General features: G+C 29.8%; 2 protein-coding genes across 3 annotated transcripts; both read right to left on the bottom strand.

The window, feature by feature from the left end:
* Positions 1–455: 455 nt before the first annotated feature.
* Positions 456–2,712, bottom strand: LOC107911697 (GDSL esterase/lipase At5g08460). 2 transcript variants are annotated; one of them, XM_016839582.2, is made up of 4 exons: positions 2,150–2,712; positions 1,515–1,642; positions 936–1,437; positions 456–835 (listed from the first exon to the last, which is right to left on the bottom strand). In XM_016839582.2, the coding sequence occupies exons 1-4, from the start codon at positions 2,388–2,390 to the stop codon at positions 615–617; spliced, it is 1,092 nt and encodes a 363-aa protein (XP_016695071.1). In that variant the 5' UTR covers positions 2,391–2,712; the 3' UTR covers positions 456–614. The 2 variants fall into 2 exon arrangements, with proteins under 2 accessions (XP_016695071.1, XP_016695072.1); XM_016839583.2 differs by having other exon boundaries at positions 2,174–2,685.
* Positions 2,713–4,091: 1,379 nt separating this feature from the next.
* Positions 4,092–10,139, bottom strand: LOC107911696 (chloride channel protein CLC-c). The gene is made up of 8 exons (XM_016839580.2): positions 9,857–10,139; positions 9,461–9,672; positions 8,858–9,058; positions 7,388–7,565; positions 6,867–7,129; positions 6,141–6,410; positions 4,700–5,828; positions 4,092–4,492 (listed from the first exon to the last, which is right to left on the bottom strand). The coding sequence occupies exons 2-8, from the start codon at positions 9,631–9,633 to the stop codon at positions 4,403–4,405; spliced, it is 2,304 nt and encodes a 767-aa protein (XP_016695069.1). The 5' UTR covers positions 9,634–9,672; positions 9,857–10,139; the 3' UTR covers positions 4,092–4,402.
* Between the last annotated feature and the right edge of the window lie 9,612 nt (positions 10,140–19,751).

The raw sequence follows: 19,751 nt of genomic DNA, 5'->3' as shown, positions 1-19,751 counted from the left end.
TTCCCGATTGAAAGAATATTTGTTTTGATCACTTGAGTTTCATGCTCCAGGCTTAAGACTGTTGGTGTATGCATGCTAATTAAGATTTAATCAGATTAATTAGAATATACATGTTATATTAAATAGTGTTATTATGAACCAACTTAATTTTTCTCTATCAACATATTTGATTCTACTCATGTTTTTCTTCTAACTAGTCATTCAGGCCGAATGTTTTAGAGTCTAAATAGGAGAAAATTTACATATGGATTATTTATTTTTATTCACATTCTCAAAATCGAGACTTGTTTAATGGATATTGATATTCTTATTATTCAATTTGATAAACATCGATATATAAAAGTATTGAATGAATAAATTAAACCTTGTGAGAGCCAACAATATAAAATATATATGTAAGGTATTTGTATATATATGATTTTTAGTATATGTATTAATTAATACAATATCAAAAATATAAAATTGATATTATATAATATTATAAGGAGTGCCATAATTATTTTAAAAATTGTGCAGCAAGCATTTACCAAAATTTCCATATTCCACTATCCTTATTCACCCAAAAAAAGAAAAAAAGAAACTCTTGGTTTGAAGCAGCTGGGATATTGCAATCCCTAGAGTTGAGCCATTTGCTTAACATTGATGGGATAGCATGCAGATTGAGGGCCTGAATATGCCTTTTGAGCTATAATCTTATTGAAAGCTTGGGTTGGATGGTAAGCATCCCAAAACACGTATTCGTCCCTATTCGTGCATGGGATTGAAAATGGAAGACACGTTATTTGCCCTTTGTTTCTTCCAACCCCACAACACCCTTTATCCACCACTTTAAATCCTGCATTAATAATTAAAATAATATCTGATTTAAACTAAAATTTTTATATAAGATTAAACAAATTTGTGTAGGAAGAAAGAAACAATTAATTAATGTTTACCGTAAGTAGCCGGATTACCCAATATGTCATTGAAGGCTCCATATGTATTGCCATAAACAAAAATAGCCTCGGTGTAGTTACCATGATTCAACTGATCAACAAGATTCTTAAGCCGCCGGTTGAAAATTTCCACCATATCGTTCACAGCCGACACACACTTCCCCGGCGGCGCAAAGCCTTTGGCCAGCTGGTTTGGAATGCAACCGAGTGGTCCAATGGCCGCCAACAAAAATTTTCTGAGCCCCAAGTTGTATAGTGCCATTATTTGAGCATCATAGTCATTTATTAGATGTTCAGCGAAAGCTTCGGGAGTGTAAGTGGAGCTTGAGGAATAAATAGAGGGCATGAGATAATTATTGATGTAGTCGTTGCTGCCGATGTTGATGACAACTAAAGACTTGGCCAAATATTGGTTCAGTCTGTCCTGCTCCATTTGGTTTCTAAGCTGGTTCAATGTGCTTTTGAAATTCTCTACCTGTTGCCTTAAGCTGAACCTGTCCCCCTGCATGGTCATTATTTCCTTTCGTTTAAAGGGGAAAAAAGAGAATCAAGCTTTGAACTTATTAGATTAGAAATTACTAGATTTAGGCCACTTTCATCAAGGATCCCGGCTGCTGCTGAAGCATAGTTTACTCCGACCCAAATGTCTTGTTGGCCGGTGAAAGTTACGGTGAAGGCTGGAAGAAGTGGAAGGCCTAGCAAATCCCCTGCAAAATGGTTTTAGTAGAGATATGGATGACAATGGGACAGCTATTTGAATGCATACATCTTAATTAAGAGCATTTGGATTGATTAATTACATCGAAATAAATATAAGATTTTCGTGATCAAACTCGTAAATTAGATCATTTCTTTGACTATAATTATCAAATTACATTTAAAACTTATGAATTGTGTAAGATTTACCACCCATAAACGATTCTCCATTTACACATAAGTGTTTATAAATTACTTTTTGGAAGTACCAAAATAGTAAATACCCCAAAGTTGAGAAACATTAGAGGTCTCATTTTTATGCACCAATTTGTATGTTTTTTTAAATTTCAAATACCAAATAAATTAACTCTTAACAGTTCTATTTCATATTATTTTATGTAGTCTTTTATTAACAAAGGGAAGAGGCACTATAATTATCATGATAGCGTAACAATAATGAGTTTGAATATCACTAAAAAACCATACAAAAGAGAGATTATGTAGAGAAGAATGAGTACCAAGGAGATCAATGATGGTTTTACCGTTGGTGAACCTCCCCGTTGGACCCCCCTGAAAATCAGTACCATAGGGAGGATAATTGGATTTTGCCAATGAACTTAAGCCGTTATTGTTCCCATTATCCACCAAGGAATCCCCCATCACAAACATCGCCGGAAACTGGCCATCACACACTGAGATTGCCACCACCAAATTGAAGGCCAAGCTCAGCCACACCAAGGCCCAGCTCATCCTTTCCATCTCTGGGTTTTATATATTTCTCCAGTGCAGCAATTGTGTGAATATAAAGATAATTCAGCGGTGAATGAGATGGAGACGATGATGCTGATTGTGTTTTAAAAGTTAAAACGGCTTTTGAATCAGCAATGATCCATTGAGAAAAGAAAAAAGAGAGAGATGATGATGATGCTCATTTATCGACTCCTTTGCAGTTTTCCAGCAGTTTCTTGTCCTTTTCTCGAATCCTTTATGGCTTGCTCAGTCGGTTAGTTGAGGCTGTTTTCGGAGAGCGTTTCTATTCATCTTTTCCAGCTTCTCCATTTTTTTTATATCTAACTTTATTATCATCAAATCATATTTTATATCTATACATATATATATATGCTTACATAATAATAAGTAGACTAAGTTTTAGCACAGTTGACATTAGTATTGTAGTCAATACAGAAAGATATTAATTCGAATACACTTATCTTTCTATTCAAGTGTTGAATAAAATTACTACTTATAAGTAGTTCTAGAAATTGTATAAATAAAAAAATTTTACATATTAGAAACCCAGGATGTGGTTGATGTTTGAATCAAATTGGATTGGTTGAATAGCGAACCGGTACGGATCGAATAAACCGGCTAAAAAATTGGTTGAACCTATAATTGAATTGAGTTTTTTTTAAATAATTTTTAATTGGAAAGGTCGGACTGACAAATTGATCACTTGATCGGTTCAGCATTGGTCCAACTCAAAAAAATTTGTATGAGATCAAATTGCAGATATATTGTATGTTGTAATGTGCGTCCACAATAATTTGCAGAGTGATACGTGAGTTGTAAAAAAAAAAGAAACAAATCTGCTTGCGTCAAAATTGTTGAGAATATTTTATTTATTTGACCAATAAATAAGGAGTGTTTTTATATAATATTAGGGATACAGGATGGGAATAAGAGTTTTAATCACCGCGGTATTCAAGTCAAGACGCAAATAAATAAGGAGTTAATCCTTCTTTTTTAAATTCTAGATATAACTAATATACAATTACAAATATAAATAATACACATTTAAATACCTATATCAATAAAATTTGGAATGAAAATTCACTTGATAAAACTGGAACTTGGGATTTCAAAGTTCTCACAAGCTAAATAAAACTACTTTCAAAAAGTAAATCAAATAAGGATACTTGTAATTGTACAAAAAAAAATTTATAGATTTTCAAGACCTCACTAAAATTACTAAATTATGGTACATTCTAAATAAAGTTTTAGTTCAAATTTATTAATTTATGTAAAAATATTTTTAAAAGATAATAATTTTTAATCTTTTCCCAACTATGTTTGTGTTAAGTATATTCATAAAACTTTTAAAAACTTGATTCAATATATTTTATATATTTTTGGTGCATGGTATATTTTATATTAAGTCATTAACACCTCTTTAGAATTTAATATTAATAATGATCCAATGCATTTTCTTGCAAAAACAGAAGAGAAAAGCACAACAAATACACCTAACAGATCAATTCTGAAGCCCAACTCCAATGTTGCATAAAGTTCGTTTGTTTGAAAATTCTAAAGGTTTAGATTAATATAACATCGATTATACATTAAAAAATATCCTCTTCACTGATACTAAAACTTGTTAAACTCCATGGATAAATGTTTGTAGAACGATGTATATACCTCTTTCGAACATATTCCAAAATAAATAAATCTTATCAAAAGAGATTAAAAAAAACAGCCTGTTTATTCCTACCCCTCCTTCGTTTTGTACATTCTGTATCAACAAATTTCAAGGCAACTTAGTTTAATTGCTGCCACAAAACTCTGTAGTATGTATAAACCACACATGCTCAAACAGGGGAGAAGAAATGAAGATAATATAAATAAACACTTTTTTAAGAGGGGGGAAGTGTTCGGGCTTAATGCATGTCTCTCTGAAAAATATCCACAGAATGTCTCTTCGACAAGTTCCATAATGGCCATGGATGCCATCTTACATAGGAACCAAACATACACCAACCATAGCTCATTAATCCTCATTTCCGAAGCCTGATGTGAGGGTACAGTCCCAATATATGCTCCGGCAGGAAGTCGTGCCGGGTCAGAATTCCAACAATTGGAGGCCTCTGCATTTATCAGATAAATAGCGGAAAGTTAAGACGAAATTGCCTGCATGTATATATATATAAGAGGTAAAATTGACGAACTAACTAGTTCTAGTTGTTGACACTCCGAATTCCACGAAGGAAGCTTTTCATTCTTACCAAAATGTATTATTTGAAGCAAAAATGCTGACATGCACCAAAAACATATAGAGAGCAAGAGAGACTTACCCCCTGACTCTTTGGTACCACACACATGTGCCGGAGACCTAGCTGACGGAAGAGAACTGCAGCTTTGGCAAGTGACATGGTCTCAACCACTGTGTACGGTGATGTATTGGTGATTGGATGGAGATCAACATACATGTCCATTTCCTCGTCTTTGATATCAAGATCCTCTAGTTTGACTCCCTTTCCTGACCCTGCCTTGGCGAAGTCAAATTTGGAGATTCTATGTACTACCTCATCTCCTGAAAGTACCCTATCCCTTGAAAATATCTTTCCTTTAAGTAAAACAAGTAAATGAGACCTTAGAACAAGCCCACACAACTCCGGAGCATCTGCAAAAGGTGGTTCATCAATAACAGGGAACCCATTATGCCCTGTAGTTTTCAAAGCATGTAATATGTTTCCGACCTTCTCAACACCAGAAAAGGTGATTAAAGGACCAGAAACAACATCTCGAGCAACTAAATGTTTCATGTACGGTTCTGCATGAGCCTCCATGTATGGCAATCCTTTTAGTTTTACTATTTGGTCATAGACCCCATGGTTGAACATATCACCCACAGTTTTCGAGATAAGGAGAACCAGCATGACAAGTGGAAGCAGCAACAGATCATTAGTGAGCTCAAGCAGTATAACACACAAGGAAACTGTCATTCTCATAGTGCCACCAAGAAAAGAAGCTGCCCCAAGGAGGGCAAACAGACCAACATCGAGTTTAGTGATCGGATCAAATAGTCTACCAATAAGGCGGCCATAGCCAGCTCCAGCCAATATGACAGGAATGAAGAGCCCAGAGGGTATAGCTATCCCATAAGTGATAACACCAAGGCAGTAAATAGCAATGAAGAAAATGAAAAGGGAGGAGATATGAAATTCTTTCGTAGTACTGGTACTCAATAGGTTACGGATAGCATCATCATTAGTATTTAGAAAGAGGGAGGCCAGATCATTGTAATGATTTGGTGGACATTGAAAGCTTTTATAGTTTCCAGATAGATCAGTGTTGGGGCAGCTTTCAGTCGTGTCAATGGGGCAAGGGATGCATGTAGCAAACCATGGCAATCCATAGGAACAGATTGATGTTAACAGGGAGATGGTAACAACAAGTAGGATCTTAACAGCAGGTCCTTTTCTGCAGAAACAGGTGAACAACTTAGGCTATAGGATTCATCAAATGTAGCACAAAGGTAAATTTTTATTCACTAGAAACTGCTACTGTAGAACCTTTACCAGTGTTTTAATCAAATTAAATAGTATAGGGCTGTCACATGAGGGACAACAGAAATTTGCCTTTTTTTTTTTTTTAAATTAGAAGAGAAGCAAACTAGTTATTACTAGTAAGCATTTATTATTGATGTTGTCATGTTACTGATAATAATAGTATTATCAAACTACTTATGCTTGAGTACACCAGGAACTATGATAGATTGATTGCAGTACATACTCATTAATGATGCTGTAAGTGCGAAGGACCTTATCCACAAGATAGTTATATAAGCTTCCAAAAATGCCTCCAATAACTCCTAGAAGTATCACAGCAAGAATATCTGGCACGCTATATGCCACTTTGGCCGCACTGACATCATACATAATTAGTCCTCCTTCCCCAAACAAACCACAAGTTCCAGTAGAGCATAACTGTATGAAAGCTCTCAAAACTATAGCAACTACTGCTGTTGTGAAAAAGGTTCTCCAAAGAAGTGCACTCCTCCACCTATGGATAAGAAAAGGAAAAACACACATCATGATAGGACATGTATATAATGTACTCAACATGAAATGCAACGTGTTCAACTAAGCATCAAGAAATAAGAATGAAATCACTAAATATTCAAGTAACATTTCAGTCGATCATTGTGATTCACACACTTCTGATTTTCTATGTAAACATGCAATCTAATACCAGGCTTCCAAACAATTATGCAGAATGACTGCTTCATTTAGTAGAGATATCAAGTGTTTGAAGTCTTGCAAGTTGAATAAATAAAACTAGAAAAAGTTACACAGCATGAATAGCACGGAAAACAATCTTTTCAGTAATGTTATTAATTATCTTTCATGCCATATGTAAAAATCTACCAGCATTATGAGAGTCTGCAAGAGAAAACAAGGGAAAAGAGAGGAGAAGCTGTAACAAAAAATACTCATTTGTCAGAGAAATAGGGGTTACCATGATGCTGCCTCTTCAAGGGCAAAGAGTACACCGCCAACTGGAGCACGAAAGGCGGAAGCCACACCAGCAGCAGCTCCACAAGTTATCAGGTCCCGCCTATCACGATCATTTTTGAAATATCTAAGCCATCTCCAAGTCAAATGGTATTTTCGTGAACCTCCTTGTCCAATTAAAGAAGCTATGCAAGCACCTGTATGAACCATAGGCCCTTCTTTGCCAACAACAAATCCAGCAGATACACAAAGAATCGAACCAAAAATCTGCCAGATATGCAATAAGAAATGAAATTATATTAAAAGAACATACAGAAAACAGGTTCAAGTTCAATCAATAAACATAAATATTAAAGATGTGTGTCCCTGCAATCCAAGACTATGTTCACATGAGTAGTAAACAATTCAGTAGTCATTGGTATATACAAAAGTTGCAAACCAGTATCAAAAGCACAGGAGGCAATGGTAAAGATAAAAGGCAAAAGAAGCTTGCTAAATATTGTTTAAACTACCAATGCCATTCACCTTTACAAAGAGAGTACTTGGAGCCAGTATCGAATGAGCATCCACGCCATTGAGATAGGCTTTCACTTCAGGAATACCAGAACCTGCTGCTGCTGGAGCAATATAAGCACAAAGAGCTGCAGCTGCTGCTGCCAGAGCTAAATTGCAACTAGCTAAAGCTGCAAAAGCCTTGTAGTATCTGCACTGGATCATTATATGTCTTAGTTATCATGTGGGACTCTCAAGTAAATCCCACCTAAAAGTCTAACACTAACCACATTAGACCCGTACTAAAATGATCAAACTGTAAGTTTTCAATAAGTTGATCACACTTGAAAATATAAAAATGCAGATCAATCTGAAATAATTGCTAGAAATTAAATATTATTATGCAATTTATGAATTTGTAGTCAAGAAGAAAATTAGAAAATAGTGGACATGCGAAGCAACCATGCTATTCTATGTTTGGCTAAATCCATTTTCAACTACTACATCCCAACTAGTTTTCCATCATTGAAACTACTTACAGCCAGATCTTCAAGCACATGCATCAGCACTAGTGCTGTAGTGGCTGCTAAACCCATTCTTACTCCAGCTGATAACCACTTTAACATGAACCATCAATGAAATTATGAAACCAATTTGTAATTACCTTTAACCACCAATCTCTGCTAATGACCAACCATTCCTGATGCCCATTATCTCAAAACCAAATAATTTTGACAGTGCCACAATATTAGCTAGATTCTCTCGTATCTTATATATATCAACAATGTACATGAAATGCCTGCCTTGAAAGAAAAAGCATTCATGAAGTCCATTAATTCTTCTTAGTCTTGTTATATGGAGGAAACTTTTTCCCCCTTTTTCCTCTTCTTTTTCAATCTTAAAGATGATGTTCAATTATCCTCTTCCAATGATAGAACCACAAATATTTTCGAAATTTGACTTACATGAAAAACCGAAATATGTTGAACTTTAGAACACTGATAAATAACTAAACTAGTCCGGTGGTTTAACTATAAACTGGAAAAAGTAAAAACTACTAACATCTAATTAGAGGTTTCAAGACCATATGAAGATTTCATCATACATATTCAAGGCAGTTCCAGTGGTCAAATAATAACAAGTTTTCACATTAGTGTAGCATTTTCTGATATTTAAGAACATATGAGGATGTCATCATACATATGCAAGGTGGCGATGTGCAAGAAAAACCAAAATATGCAAAACTAGAAGTTAAGGAGTAGTTTTGGATCACTTTGGTCATTTGCAGATCTAAATTTGCCTGACAGAAAAATGTAAAGACTCTAATTGTCCAAGTAGAAAGCATTACGGGCTGTGAATGGATCAATGATCTGTATTCCCCAGAAAGCGAGAAAGCAGAACAAAATTACAAGATAGCATAAGCAATTCACAAAAATGGCTAAGGAATCAAGGCTTATAACTTAGAAAAATTTAGAAGTTGCACCAATAGTAAAGCTGGCTTACTTGTGCTCGAGCATGAGTTTCGTGGTCATTAGCAGCTTGAACCCAGAAATATTCTCAACTGCTATATTGTTAAAGATCCCAACAAGTCCAGTGCCGAGGCCTATAATCAGTGCAAATGCCCATTTAAGCAGAACATACTGAAATATTTGGATCGTCCTCCTTGATCTCCAATCCTGCTTGAATAATTCATTTTCTATAATCCTGTTCAAACAAATATATATATATAAAACAAAGGTTGGTAGCTAAGACTAATTATTCAACAACAATTTAAACATAACTAATCCATAAAAAAGTAGTAATTACACATTTTTTAAGAATATTAATGTCTGGAGTAGTAGCAATCAATACCAACACATAAACACACACACACAATTGAACAAGTAGCAAAGACAACAAGATCATAGTTGATCTTTTCATCACGGTACTTGAGGCTGCTATAAATCAAAGCATGTCACTCTCTTACAACAGATTGCATCACAATTAGCATAGCTGACCGTTGATTACAAAAAAAAAAAAACAGCAACAAAGAAACACAATCCGAGCGCGTATAGCAAGAGAGATACTACAGCGCTTAGATCATAAAGCTGAGGACTTAGAGCTTACTCATAATCAAGGCTCTCAACGGGACAAGCATTGGCACCCACAATAGCGATCTGGGAGGTGGTGTTGTATCTCTTAGTCAACAGGGGTTGACTATAGATCCTATCCTCCATGTCCTTCCCGTAGTAGCATTCAATATCACCTTCCTCGTTCGCTACTTTATTTTCTTGGTCCATCACTATTATTTAACAAACACTTCTCTTTCCTTATTTTACCTGCACTCCAATCATGAAAATGGTAATATATATATATACTCATTCCAGAACTCAATTTTCAAAACCCAATCCCCAAAAGAAACACCCGATTCATTTCTCATATCTGGGCTTTCAAAAAAAGCTCATCATACATGAGATACTAACACAGAAAACATAAAGAAAAGAGAGGGGGATAAAAACATACCCTTTCTTTTCCTAGTCCTTGGGGGTGGAAAAGAAACACAGATTTGTTCAGTGAATCCTGAGAGCAGGGTTTAATTGTTGTACTTTGCAGAGAAAAGGAGAGGCCAAAATCCAGAAATGAAGCAATACAACCCAAAAAAAAAATGAAAAAAGAGTTGAACTGACAAAATCCTATATGATTGGATTGGGATTAAGATAAAAAAAAAAGTACTTCAAACAATATTCACATAAATAAAAATTGACGCACCCGATTCTTTACTTGTAAATCAACACCACATGTACCATCCATGCTTAATGGTTTTCTTTCTTTATATTTTTTAATAATAATCAATTTTATATCAGTAATTAAAAAATATAATTATAATTTACAAATCAATTCTATTACTTTAAAATAATTTTTAATTAAACTAATAAATACCAATATTAAGGCATTTTGTCTTTTTGTTATTTTTGTCTAAGAAGAGATTATTCATAAATAGTTTATTTCTTTCTTTTTTTAAGCACAAATACTTTATTTTCGTTTATAATTTAATTGTTAATTTTTTTTGTAAATATGATTTTAATAGTAATTTCATTCGCTCAGTGTGATAACATTTAATTGATTATTAATTAAGTTGTAATGGTATTTTTTCTAAGAGATGGTAAAATTAATAAGGTAATAAAGCTAAATATGGTATATATGAAATTTAATATTGAACATATCATATATGGATGTTTATAGAAAGAAATAGGAGGTGTTAATTTTTTTGACTTGTTATGCATTATTATTGGATTCACATGCGAGGTGGGAATATAGATAGGTGTCATCAATCAAATGATAGAAGGTGGTAAATTGATAAATAAATAAAGAGAAAATGGCGGAATTACAAAATTGAACGATAGGATAAATATAATTTGAGTCTGACTGGATGTTTCTTTTTTTTAAGGTTTAATGATAAATTTGACCATTAATGTTGGTATATTTTGTCAAAATGATCCTAATTGTATTTTTTAGTCTTATTTGGCCATCAACTTTTGATTTTTTTTTTCAATTTGTTTTTTCTAACATATTTTATGAATAAATTTAAGGTTTCAATTTTTCTTTTCTTTTTTTCAAAAGGTTTCAATCTTTTATACGTTTATTTATTGAGAGGTTTTTTACTGAGTTATATCTTTTTTAGATAATTATGTTTATTTTCTTTAAATTAAGAGTTATTTTTTAATTCCATGTATTATTTATATTATTTTTCACAAACTCAAGGATTTAAATATAATTATTTATAATTACATAAAAATAATATATTTGGGTAACTATTGTAATTATGGGTCACAATAAATTAGGTGTAATTGGAACACTCTAATTATATTTTCTGATTTTTGGGAGAGAGTGTGAAAATCGAAGTAATTACATAGATAATTATACTCAAATCTAATTTTAAAAATAAAATTATTTAGTACCACACTAGTGGAGTTTTTAGACTCCACAAGCAGGTGTAGGGAGTTGACAAGTGTCTTACAATAGTATAGTAAAAAAAGAGACATGTCAATTTTTTTAAATGGCTTGTGGAACAAAAAAAAAAAGTAAACACTCACCCTTTTTAAAAAATATTTTTATATAAATTATAAAAATTATATTATAAGCAAATAGATATTACTACTTTGGATGGTTATGGAAAAAATTCTTATATTATAAATTTTAAAAATATATATTATAAGAATAATTTGTGTATTTTATTAAGTTATAACAAAAAATTATATTATTTAAATCCTAAAATTTTCTAAAGTAGATACTTTTTTTGTTATAAAAGTGTTATAATATATTTATTTATAAAAAAATTATGGCTAAATATGGACATAACTTATTTATGTATCATTGCTATGTGTTATAAAAATAATATATCTATTCATAAAAATGTTTATAACTTATTTATAAAAAAATAATTTTCTAAGATTATGGACAAAATTATATTATTTACAATAAGTGTTATGAACATTTTAAAAAAATTTATAAAACATTTTTATTAAAAATTTATATTATTTTTTACTTAATTTACATATCATAAAAGGGGATTTAACCTAGCATAAGTCTTTCTACAAATTACGTTTATATGTACTTTTTTATAATTAAAACTATAAACTATTTGGATTGTGAACTCAAATATTAAAAGGTCGATACTAACGATGCAAATAAAAAATATTTTCTTACACAATACCATAGGGTATGATATCATTTGAAAAAATAGTGTTATGCAATAACGTTATAAGCAGCTCGTGAACAATGTTTACAAAAAAAACATTTCTCATATTAACATCACCACCTTAGTATAACATAAAATTCAAGGTTGGGTCGTACTAGCATATTACATATTTCACAACTTCAATCAAGTGGGGAATTGAGACAATTCATACTTCGTAGAGTACATGGAAGAAATAAATATTGATATTTTTAATGATGTGAGTGTAAATTCAGATGATGATGACGAACTCGATCAATGACCAATATATGATGATAAGGAATACATGTTAAATATTAAAGAGGGAATAACCCAACAAGCACTAGAACAATTAGATGAAATTGCATATGATGTTTATTTATTTTTACTATTTTTATTAGTAATCATATTATCAACTAATTTTTTAGACAAACATAATATATATGATGATTTTATTTTAATTTTTGTCACTTGTTTAGAAATTATTTTTATCATAGTAATTAACATTTTTAAAAGTATAAATTATGCAATAATGTAACTACAACATGACAGAAAAAATTATCATGTAATTACACTTTATCAGCCAAACACGTCTAATGAAATAGAATTCTTTATAATTGCAATAAAGTGTAATTACTTTCATTTAATTACTCAGTTTAAAAAACAGATCCTTAGTCTTTAAAAGAAAAGAAATTATCTTTTATGTTGTTTGGTGAAAGCAACTTTTATTAAGAAATGCAAATGAAACAATTATGCACTAAATTTTATCATATTAGCAATAGGGATGAAAATAAATTGGTATAAAAATTAAATGTAACTTTAACTGAAAGGATAAAGATTTTAATGTTTTAGATTCAAATCCCATCATTTTTATCACGTGTGTATAATTTTTTAAATTTATTAAAATATAAAAAATATTTTTAAAATAATATTTATTACATCATAAAAATAAACTTTTAAAAAGTTACAATAGAATTTAGGTCTAGTTAATAAATTTAATTGCGGTGGTTTTGATAAATTTTTTTGTTTTATATTTTATATTTTCTACATATTTTTTCAATTACATTTATGCTTATTTGACATTTCAATCAAGTTTGTGTGTTCATTTGATTTTTCTTCCAATTCTTTTTATTTTTTATTAGGTCAATTATTTTTCCCCTTTAATTCAAAATTATGATAATTTAGCTTTTGAAATTTCACAATTCGAATTTTATAATAATTAGTTCTTGTTGCTGTAACTTATAATGTAAGGTTTTATTATAATAGCACATCATGGGATTTTTTTATTCTAATTAGTAATTTTAAAATTCCATAAAATTTCATTATAATAAAAAATTTGAGCACACGTCGAAAAGATTTTGGGGTTAAATCCAACTTTTGTTGATTTTGAAGTTTTTGTTAATATTAAATTTAGGTATGAAGTATATCAAACATTTGACCATTTAAAAAATGTGATTTAGTTGCATCAAAATTTGTGTGGATTTTTTCAACGCAATCAGGTCAAAGCGTAGCGAAATTTTCATACAAAATTTGATATATTTATTATTTTCTCTAAGTATTGTTCTTCATATCAATTTTTGGTTTAAACTGAAAAAAGTGTGGACAAATATACAGATAATTGAAGAAATAAATTAAAAAAATATTTCTCAATAATTTTTCTCATAGACAAATCGCTGTATTATTCTAAACTGGACAAAAGAAAATGCCTCTATTAATAAAAGTACTTTATAAAAAATGTTTAACTGAGTATAAAGTAATTAAATTTTCATTTTTAAAATAAATGTTTTCTTATTTAAAGCAATTTAGATTGTACTACTGTATGTTTGTTGTAGGATTCATGATTATGATTTGGGATTGTTTTTTCAATAATATTATCTTTAAAATTTAAATTTATATTCTCTTTTGAAAATGTAATCCATCTTACCACTATACCTAATATTTGTTAAATATTAAATATATATTAAAATTTTTATTTAAACTTTTAAATAGAATAAAAGTGATTTAGTAGCTTACCTTTGATAAATAATAAGTTAATTTTTTTGGGTAATAAATAGCAGCATAAAAACGGTTACAAAGTTAGAAAAGCACTATTAAAGAACATTAGGCGTATGAGCACGGTTAGCATGCAGCAACCCCTGAATTGAAATGGGAGGGTCTTAAAACAACCATAAGCTGGCGTAACTGAAGCTAGTGATCTTGGTCATGTGATTGGCAACTTCATTTTGAGGCCTAAGAATATGGCGAATTCGAACTTTCTAATTTCGATAGAGTAGTTGATGGATAAGACGTAACTCTACCGCCTTACTATTAGCAGCACCCCCAGCTAAGAGAGCCTCCAACAATAACGCATTAAATCCAACTCTCTAAATCCATTTTCCCATACTATGATTAGCCCTTCTAGAATATACATATGAATATATACAACTCATTTCTCAAAAAAAAATCTTATTTGATAATATACAATTAAAATGTCAATACTCAGTATTCACACGTTACATTTAAAGGAACAATAAAGAGAGTTAAAACAATGTATTAATCTTAACCACTTGAATATTTTACAAATAAATTGATGAAATAAATATAAAAGATTATATATAGAAGATTTAATTAAAACTATATAATCAGGTTTTATATATAGTAAATAAAATAAAATCCTAAACCCACCATAATATATAATTTAGAGAAAAGAAAAAGCTATAGAAAAAAACTTATAAATAAAAATAAAATATATTTTAGCAATTAAAAATTGGTGCAAATTTGATATGGCCATAAATGAGTGTATTGTCGTAGTTGTATTGGCATGGGAGAAGGAATAAACAGTTGTCATCCATTGAAAGACGAAAAGGAAAAGAAATTAACTTTGGGGATTGGAATCAAAGTAACTTGCGTTTTACAGGAAAACTCTGTTGATATAACCACAGCCGCGTGATATTTAAGTAAAAAGATTTCACTGACACTACTTTTTTTAGTTATTTGTTCATCATTTGCTAGTTCAACTTTAAGATTTAATTAATTCCACTCAAGGAAATTTGAAAATTAATCAAAATCAAAATTGTTTTAGCTCGATTTTGTCAATCACTAATTTGAAATTATTTTTGTATGTAATTATTACTACTTTTTATAGTTTTAAAAATTCAAATCAAAGAATACTATATGCTTAAACATGCTCGAATTCATATTTTTTTATTGTTAGAATAATAATAGTGTTAATTGAAATTTTTATTTTAATTTATATTAAAACATATTTACACAAATTAAAATTAATAGTTTAATTTATTTATTTTTATATAATTTGGCTTTAGATGGTAAGATGGAAAAATAGATGAAAAATCAAAAAGTGTAGGAAAAAATGAAAAAAAAAATATTTATTTCCATTAGCATGGTGGTAGGGAGGATGAAACCATTTTTTTAAAAGAAAATATCTTCTCATTTATTGTTTGGTATGGCTAAAAAATTGTAAGGAAAGAAAATTAAAATTTAAAAAAAAAGCACATAAAGTTGAGGACTCAAAGCAGCTTTTGTTTAAAATATATTATTAATTTTAAAAATACATATTTATACATTGTTATAAAAATGGTTTGACTTTATAATAAGATTTGTCATTCAATCCGTAATGTTTTTTTAATCGATAATTTAACTGATTAAATGGGCGATTTAATGGCTAACCACCAATCCATTTTTCAACATTGACTAATAATAATTTTTAATTCCACAAGGAGAATTAGAAAATTTTCACGTGCATTTTGTAACAACAAATTGGATGTACAAGTGCAATAATTAAATGGTTAAAATGTGCTTTAAGTCCCTATACTATTCATTACAACATATTTTTTTCTACACAAGTCACAATTATCAAGTAATTCTTTTATTTCAAACTATCACATTAACAAATTTAATAGAATAATTTTAACAATAATAATAATTGGACCTGAAAATTGAAATATGAAAAGTAAATAGACTAAATTCTTTGACATAAAAATAGAGTGACTAATTTTCAAATACATGAAGAGTATAAGGATTAGAAACATATTTTAACCCAATAAAATTAACAACCTTCTAAATAAGAAAACTAAATTTCAAACTTTACAAAAGATCAAGGACTGGCTACAGAATTAAACCCTTTTTATTTTTCTTATGCATAGTTCCTTGAAGGTTAGCGAATCGCAATCGAGCTTTACACTAATCATTTTGTGGGCTGGCTTGAAATTCGAATTTAAATTAAGGAGTGGTTCCGCATAAACAATTAACTATATTAAGGGTAAGTAGAGCTTAATAATTTGTCACGAATCGCCTTATTTGAAATTCCCAGCTAACGGTCAGCCACGTACTCAAGGAGTCACGGTAAGTTGCGTGTCTTTAATTATTTTTTATTTATCAGATGCAACTTGCGTGTCTCACTCAAACTTTAGCTACCCAAGTTGAAGTGTCACGTTTTTGTTGCGTGCCCCAATTAACTTTTGAACATTTTTAATTAATGAATATTAGCTTTATATTTATAAAATAAATATTAATTATATTAAATATAAAAAATTTCAAATAATATTTGATATTTATAGGTACCTATTAATCGGATCAATAGTTTATATATAGAGTAAAATGCCTAAGTTGTTAGTACTAATTAAAATATATTATATTTATGTTTTAAAATTGAAAACGTAAAAATAAAATAATATAAATATTTAACTTTTAGAAGATTTATAGTTTGTATTATAATCCATATAAGTTAATAATAAAAACATAATATTTAAAATATGTAACCCTTTCTTGTCTAATTAGAACGAATTGTTAACATAAGGACGTTGGTCGAAAATGTGCATCTTCACATCTTTACGCTAGTTATGGCGACATACCCTATTCTTGTTTGGCTCAAGAAGTTTGAATCTTATATTTTCGCTCAAGCATTATATCTTCAAGTTTATATAATTTGCAAGATATATATTGGAAAGATTCTTTAAAGACGCCCATTAAATTATTCAAATTAAATTCAATAATACTTTAAAATGATACCCGCCACTCTACAATTGCACCTAAACTCAATGAATGAGTCCCATGTTGGAGACTACTTTTCCTTATAAATACCTTCCTGACCTCGAATAAAAATGAAAGATTAACTTCACCCTACTAAAAATTTCATGTATTTTTATTTTATTGACTAATGCTGTATAGAAATGTGTCTCAGGTCATGCATTTATTCTTGTAGACCACAACCTTTTTTCTAGAAAAGGAAAAAGACAGTATTGTTGGGGGTGAGGGCCCTACAATGTAAAATATTATATTTTATTCTATTTAAAATCTATAAACTTTAAATTAGAAAATGTTAATTTATTTTTTTTAAATTATAAAAATTTTATTAATATAATAATAAAATTACATATTTAATTTTTAAAAAATATATAATTTAATCTCGATTCAAAACAATTCACCAATCATCAATCCAGGAAAAAAAATAAAATTATATATGCAATCGTATGAAATTTGATTTTACTCTCTAAATATGTAATGTAAGAGTTACTGTTCTCCTTGTGTAAAAAATATTGGATTCGTTTAATCAGGACAATCGGAGTAGTATCACTAGGATGACTTTTAAGTGCTTGTAAAGGCATTGTTGTTTCCAGAAAATGCCTTCACGCGCAATAAATGTATTGGGATTTCCCACTACTATCTTTCAAGAAAAAAAAAATTGTGATTGTTTGCAACCATGGGTTGGAACAAGGAAAGGGAGTGGTGGTCACAATATTTATGGCCATAAATGGATCTTCGGAAAGTTGATCATTATGAGTGTTACGACGAATTTGATTGGGAAATCTAGTGGCAAAAAGAAGGAGATTCATTAGCTCGTTATTTAGTCCGAATCAGTGAAATGACGGAATCTATAAAAATAATTCAACAGGCCCTGAAAGGAATTCCGGGTGGTCCCTATGAGAATTTAGAAATCCGATGCTTTGATCGAGAAAGGGATCCATACCTTAATATCAATTATACATTTCAAATTGAATTAAAAAATTAAAACATTTGCATGCCATTACACCCCTTTTCCATGGCCCCACTCAATACATTGTTTGGTTCAGTGTATTGGCCTAATACGAGTCTATTACATCATCCATCAAACTTAAATTAAGACATTACTATTATAAGTTTAGGAATTTTAGTTTTTTCTTTAAGGGTGTAAAAAGTTTTTAAATTAAAAAAAATTAAACTATTGCTTTTCCTTTTTACACTCAATTAAGTACTTAAACTTTTAAAATACATCAAAAAAAGCAATCAAGCCTCTGATTTTTTTTGTACTCAATTAGGTACTTAAATTGTAAAATGCATCAAAAAGACTAATTGATTATTAACTTTAATAGTTGACCATTAAATTTAGCTGCCCCTAATTTTTTCAATTAAAATCACCTGTGTCACAACCACGGCGTGACATGTGATAAAAAAATTATAACAAGTAAAAATAAATAAAAGTTATCAAAATTATTAAAATTTAAAAAAATCGTAAAAAAATATAAAAAACTGTAATTTTTTTATAAAAATCATAAAAAAATATAAAATGTATCAAAAAGACCCTTTAACCATTAACTTCAACCGTTGACCGTTAAAGTTAATGACCTTTAGTTTTTTTCGTGTTGAAGTCATTATGTGTCGCAACATAGTGTGACGTGGCGAAAAATGATAAAAATAAAAATCAATAAAAATTGTAGAAAAATTATAAAATGCTTCTTTTAGTACGATAATTTTTTTACGCATTTTATATTTCTTTACCTTTTTATAATTTTTTTACGACGTTATAAAATTTTATAATTTTTCTATATTTCTATATATATTATAATTTTTTAACAAATTTTGTAATTTTTCTTCTAACTTTTAATAAAGTTTAAATATTTTCATTAAAATTTAGTCATTTTATAACTTTTAGTGATTTTTATTTTTTATCATTCTTTTGTCATATGTCACGTTGTGGTTGCGACACGTGGTGATTTTAACTGAAAAATATTAAATGTGGTTCAAGTATCCAATTGAGTGCAAAAAAAAAAGGAGTAATTGCTTTTTTGAAAAAGTTTGAAGGCCTTTTTGATATATTTTAAAAGTTCAAGTATCTAATTTAGTGCAAAAATAAAAGCAGAGTGTTAATTACTTTTTTAAAAAAAAATTAAGGGTTTTTTTAATACATTGTGAAAGTTCAAGCACTCAAATGAGTGAAAGAAAACACAGGCTTAATTGTTTTTTTTTTTTTTAAGTTTTTACACCCTTATATTTTTTTTCTTCATTGTTTTAGGGTAGGTTTTGAGTTTTCCACTGGGCCATTCTTTCCGAGCCTTATACAATGGCTTTGGGCCAAAGTATTAATTTATGGGCTAATAAATCAAACAGACTGACTTTCCTGGTTCCCAATTCCCTGTTTAACCCTAGTTTCAAGTGATTAGATAAAAAATCGGTTCATTCTCTTTATTTAAATCGGAACACTAATCCATTTTTAATCTAAACAATAATTTTAAAGCGAAAATAATAGATACAATCACAGTGGTAGGGGTTGTCGTAAATTTGACATAAAAAAATCAATGTTGAATTCCTATGTAACCACCCATGCTCTCTCTCAAATTGTGATGACTCAAAGGCTAATTATTTAATTAATGAATTTTTCATTCTACTTTTATTTGATTTTAATATATCTAAATAACGGATTGGTTTTGTAGTTAAAAGAAAACAGGCCCA

This window comes from Gossypium hirsutum, chromosome D11, assembly GCF_007990345.1.
Source record: "Gossypium hirsutum isolate 1008001.06 chromosome D11, Gossypium_hirsutum_v2.1, whole genome shotgun sequence".
Taxonomy (NCBI): domain Eukaryota; kingdom Viridiplantae; phylum Streptophyta; class Magnoliopsida; order Malvales; family Malvaceae; genus Gossypium; species Gossypium hirsutum.
This window is presented reverse-complemented; position numbering and strand designations above follow the sequence as displayed.

Excerpts from the sequence above, each read along its gene's own strand:
- LOC107911697 (XM_016839582.2), bottom strand. The coding sequence starts at position 2,390 with ATGGAAAGGATGAGCTGGGCCTTGGTGTGGCTGAGCTTGGCCTTCAAT. Across the intron at positions 1,643-2,149 it reads AACCATCATTGATCTCCTTG|GGGATTTGCTAGGCCTTCCA; the intron begins GTACTCATTCTT and ends ACCATTTTGCAG. Across the intron at positions 836-935 it reads GGGTAATCCGGCTACTTACG|GATTTAAAGTGGTGGATAAA; the intron begins GTAAACATTAAT and ends TTATTAATGCAG.
- LOC107911696 (XM_016839580.2), bottom strand. The coding sequence starts at position 9,633 with ATGGACCAAGAAAATAAAGTAGCGAACGAGGAAGGTGATATTGAATGC. Across the intron at positions 9,059-9,460 it reads GTTGAGAGCCTTGATTATGA|GATTATAGAAAATGAATTAT; the intron begins GTAAGCTCTAAG and ends TTGTTTGAACAG. Across the intron at positions 4,493-4,699 it reads TGGTACCAAAGAGTCAGGGG|AGGCCTCCAATTGTTGGAAT; the intron begins GTAAGTCTCTCT and ends TGATAAATGCAG.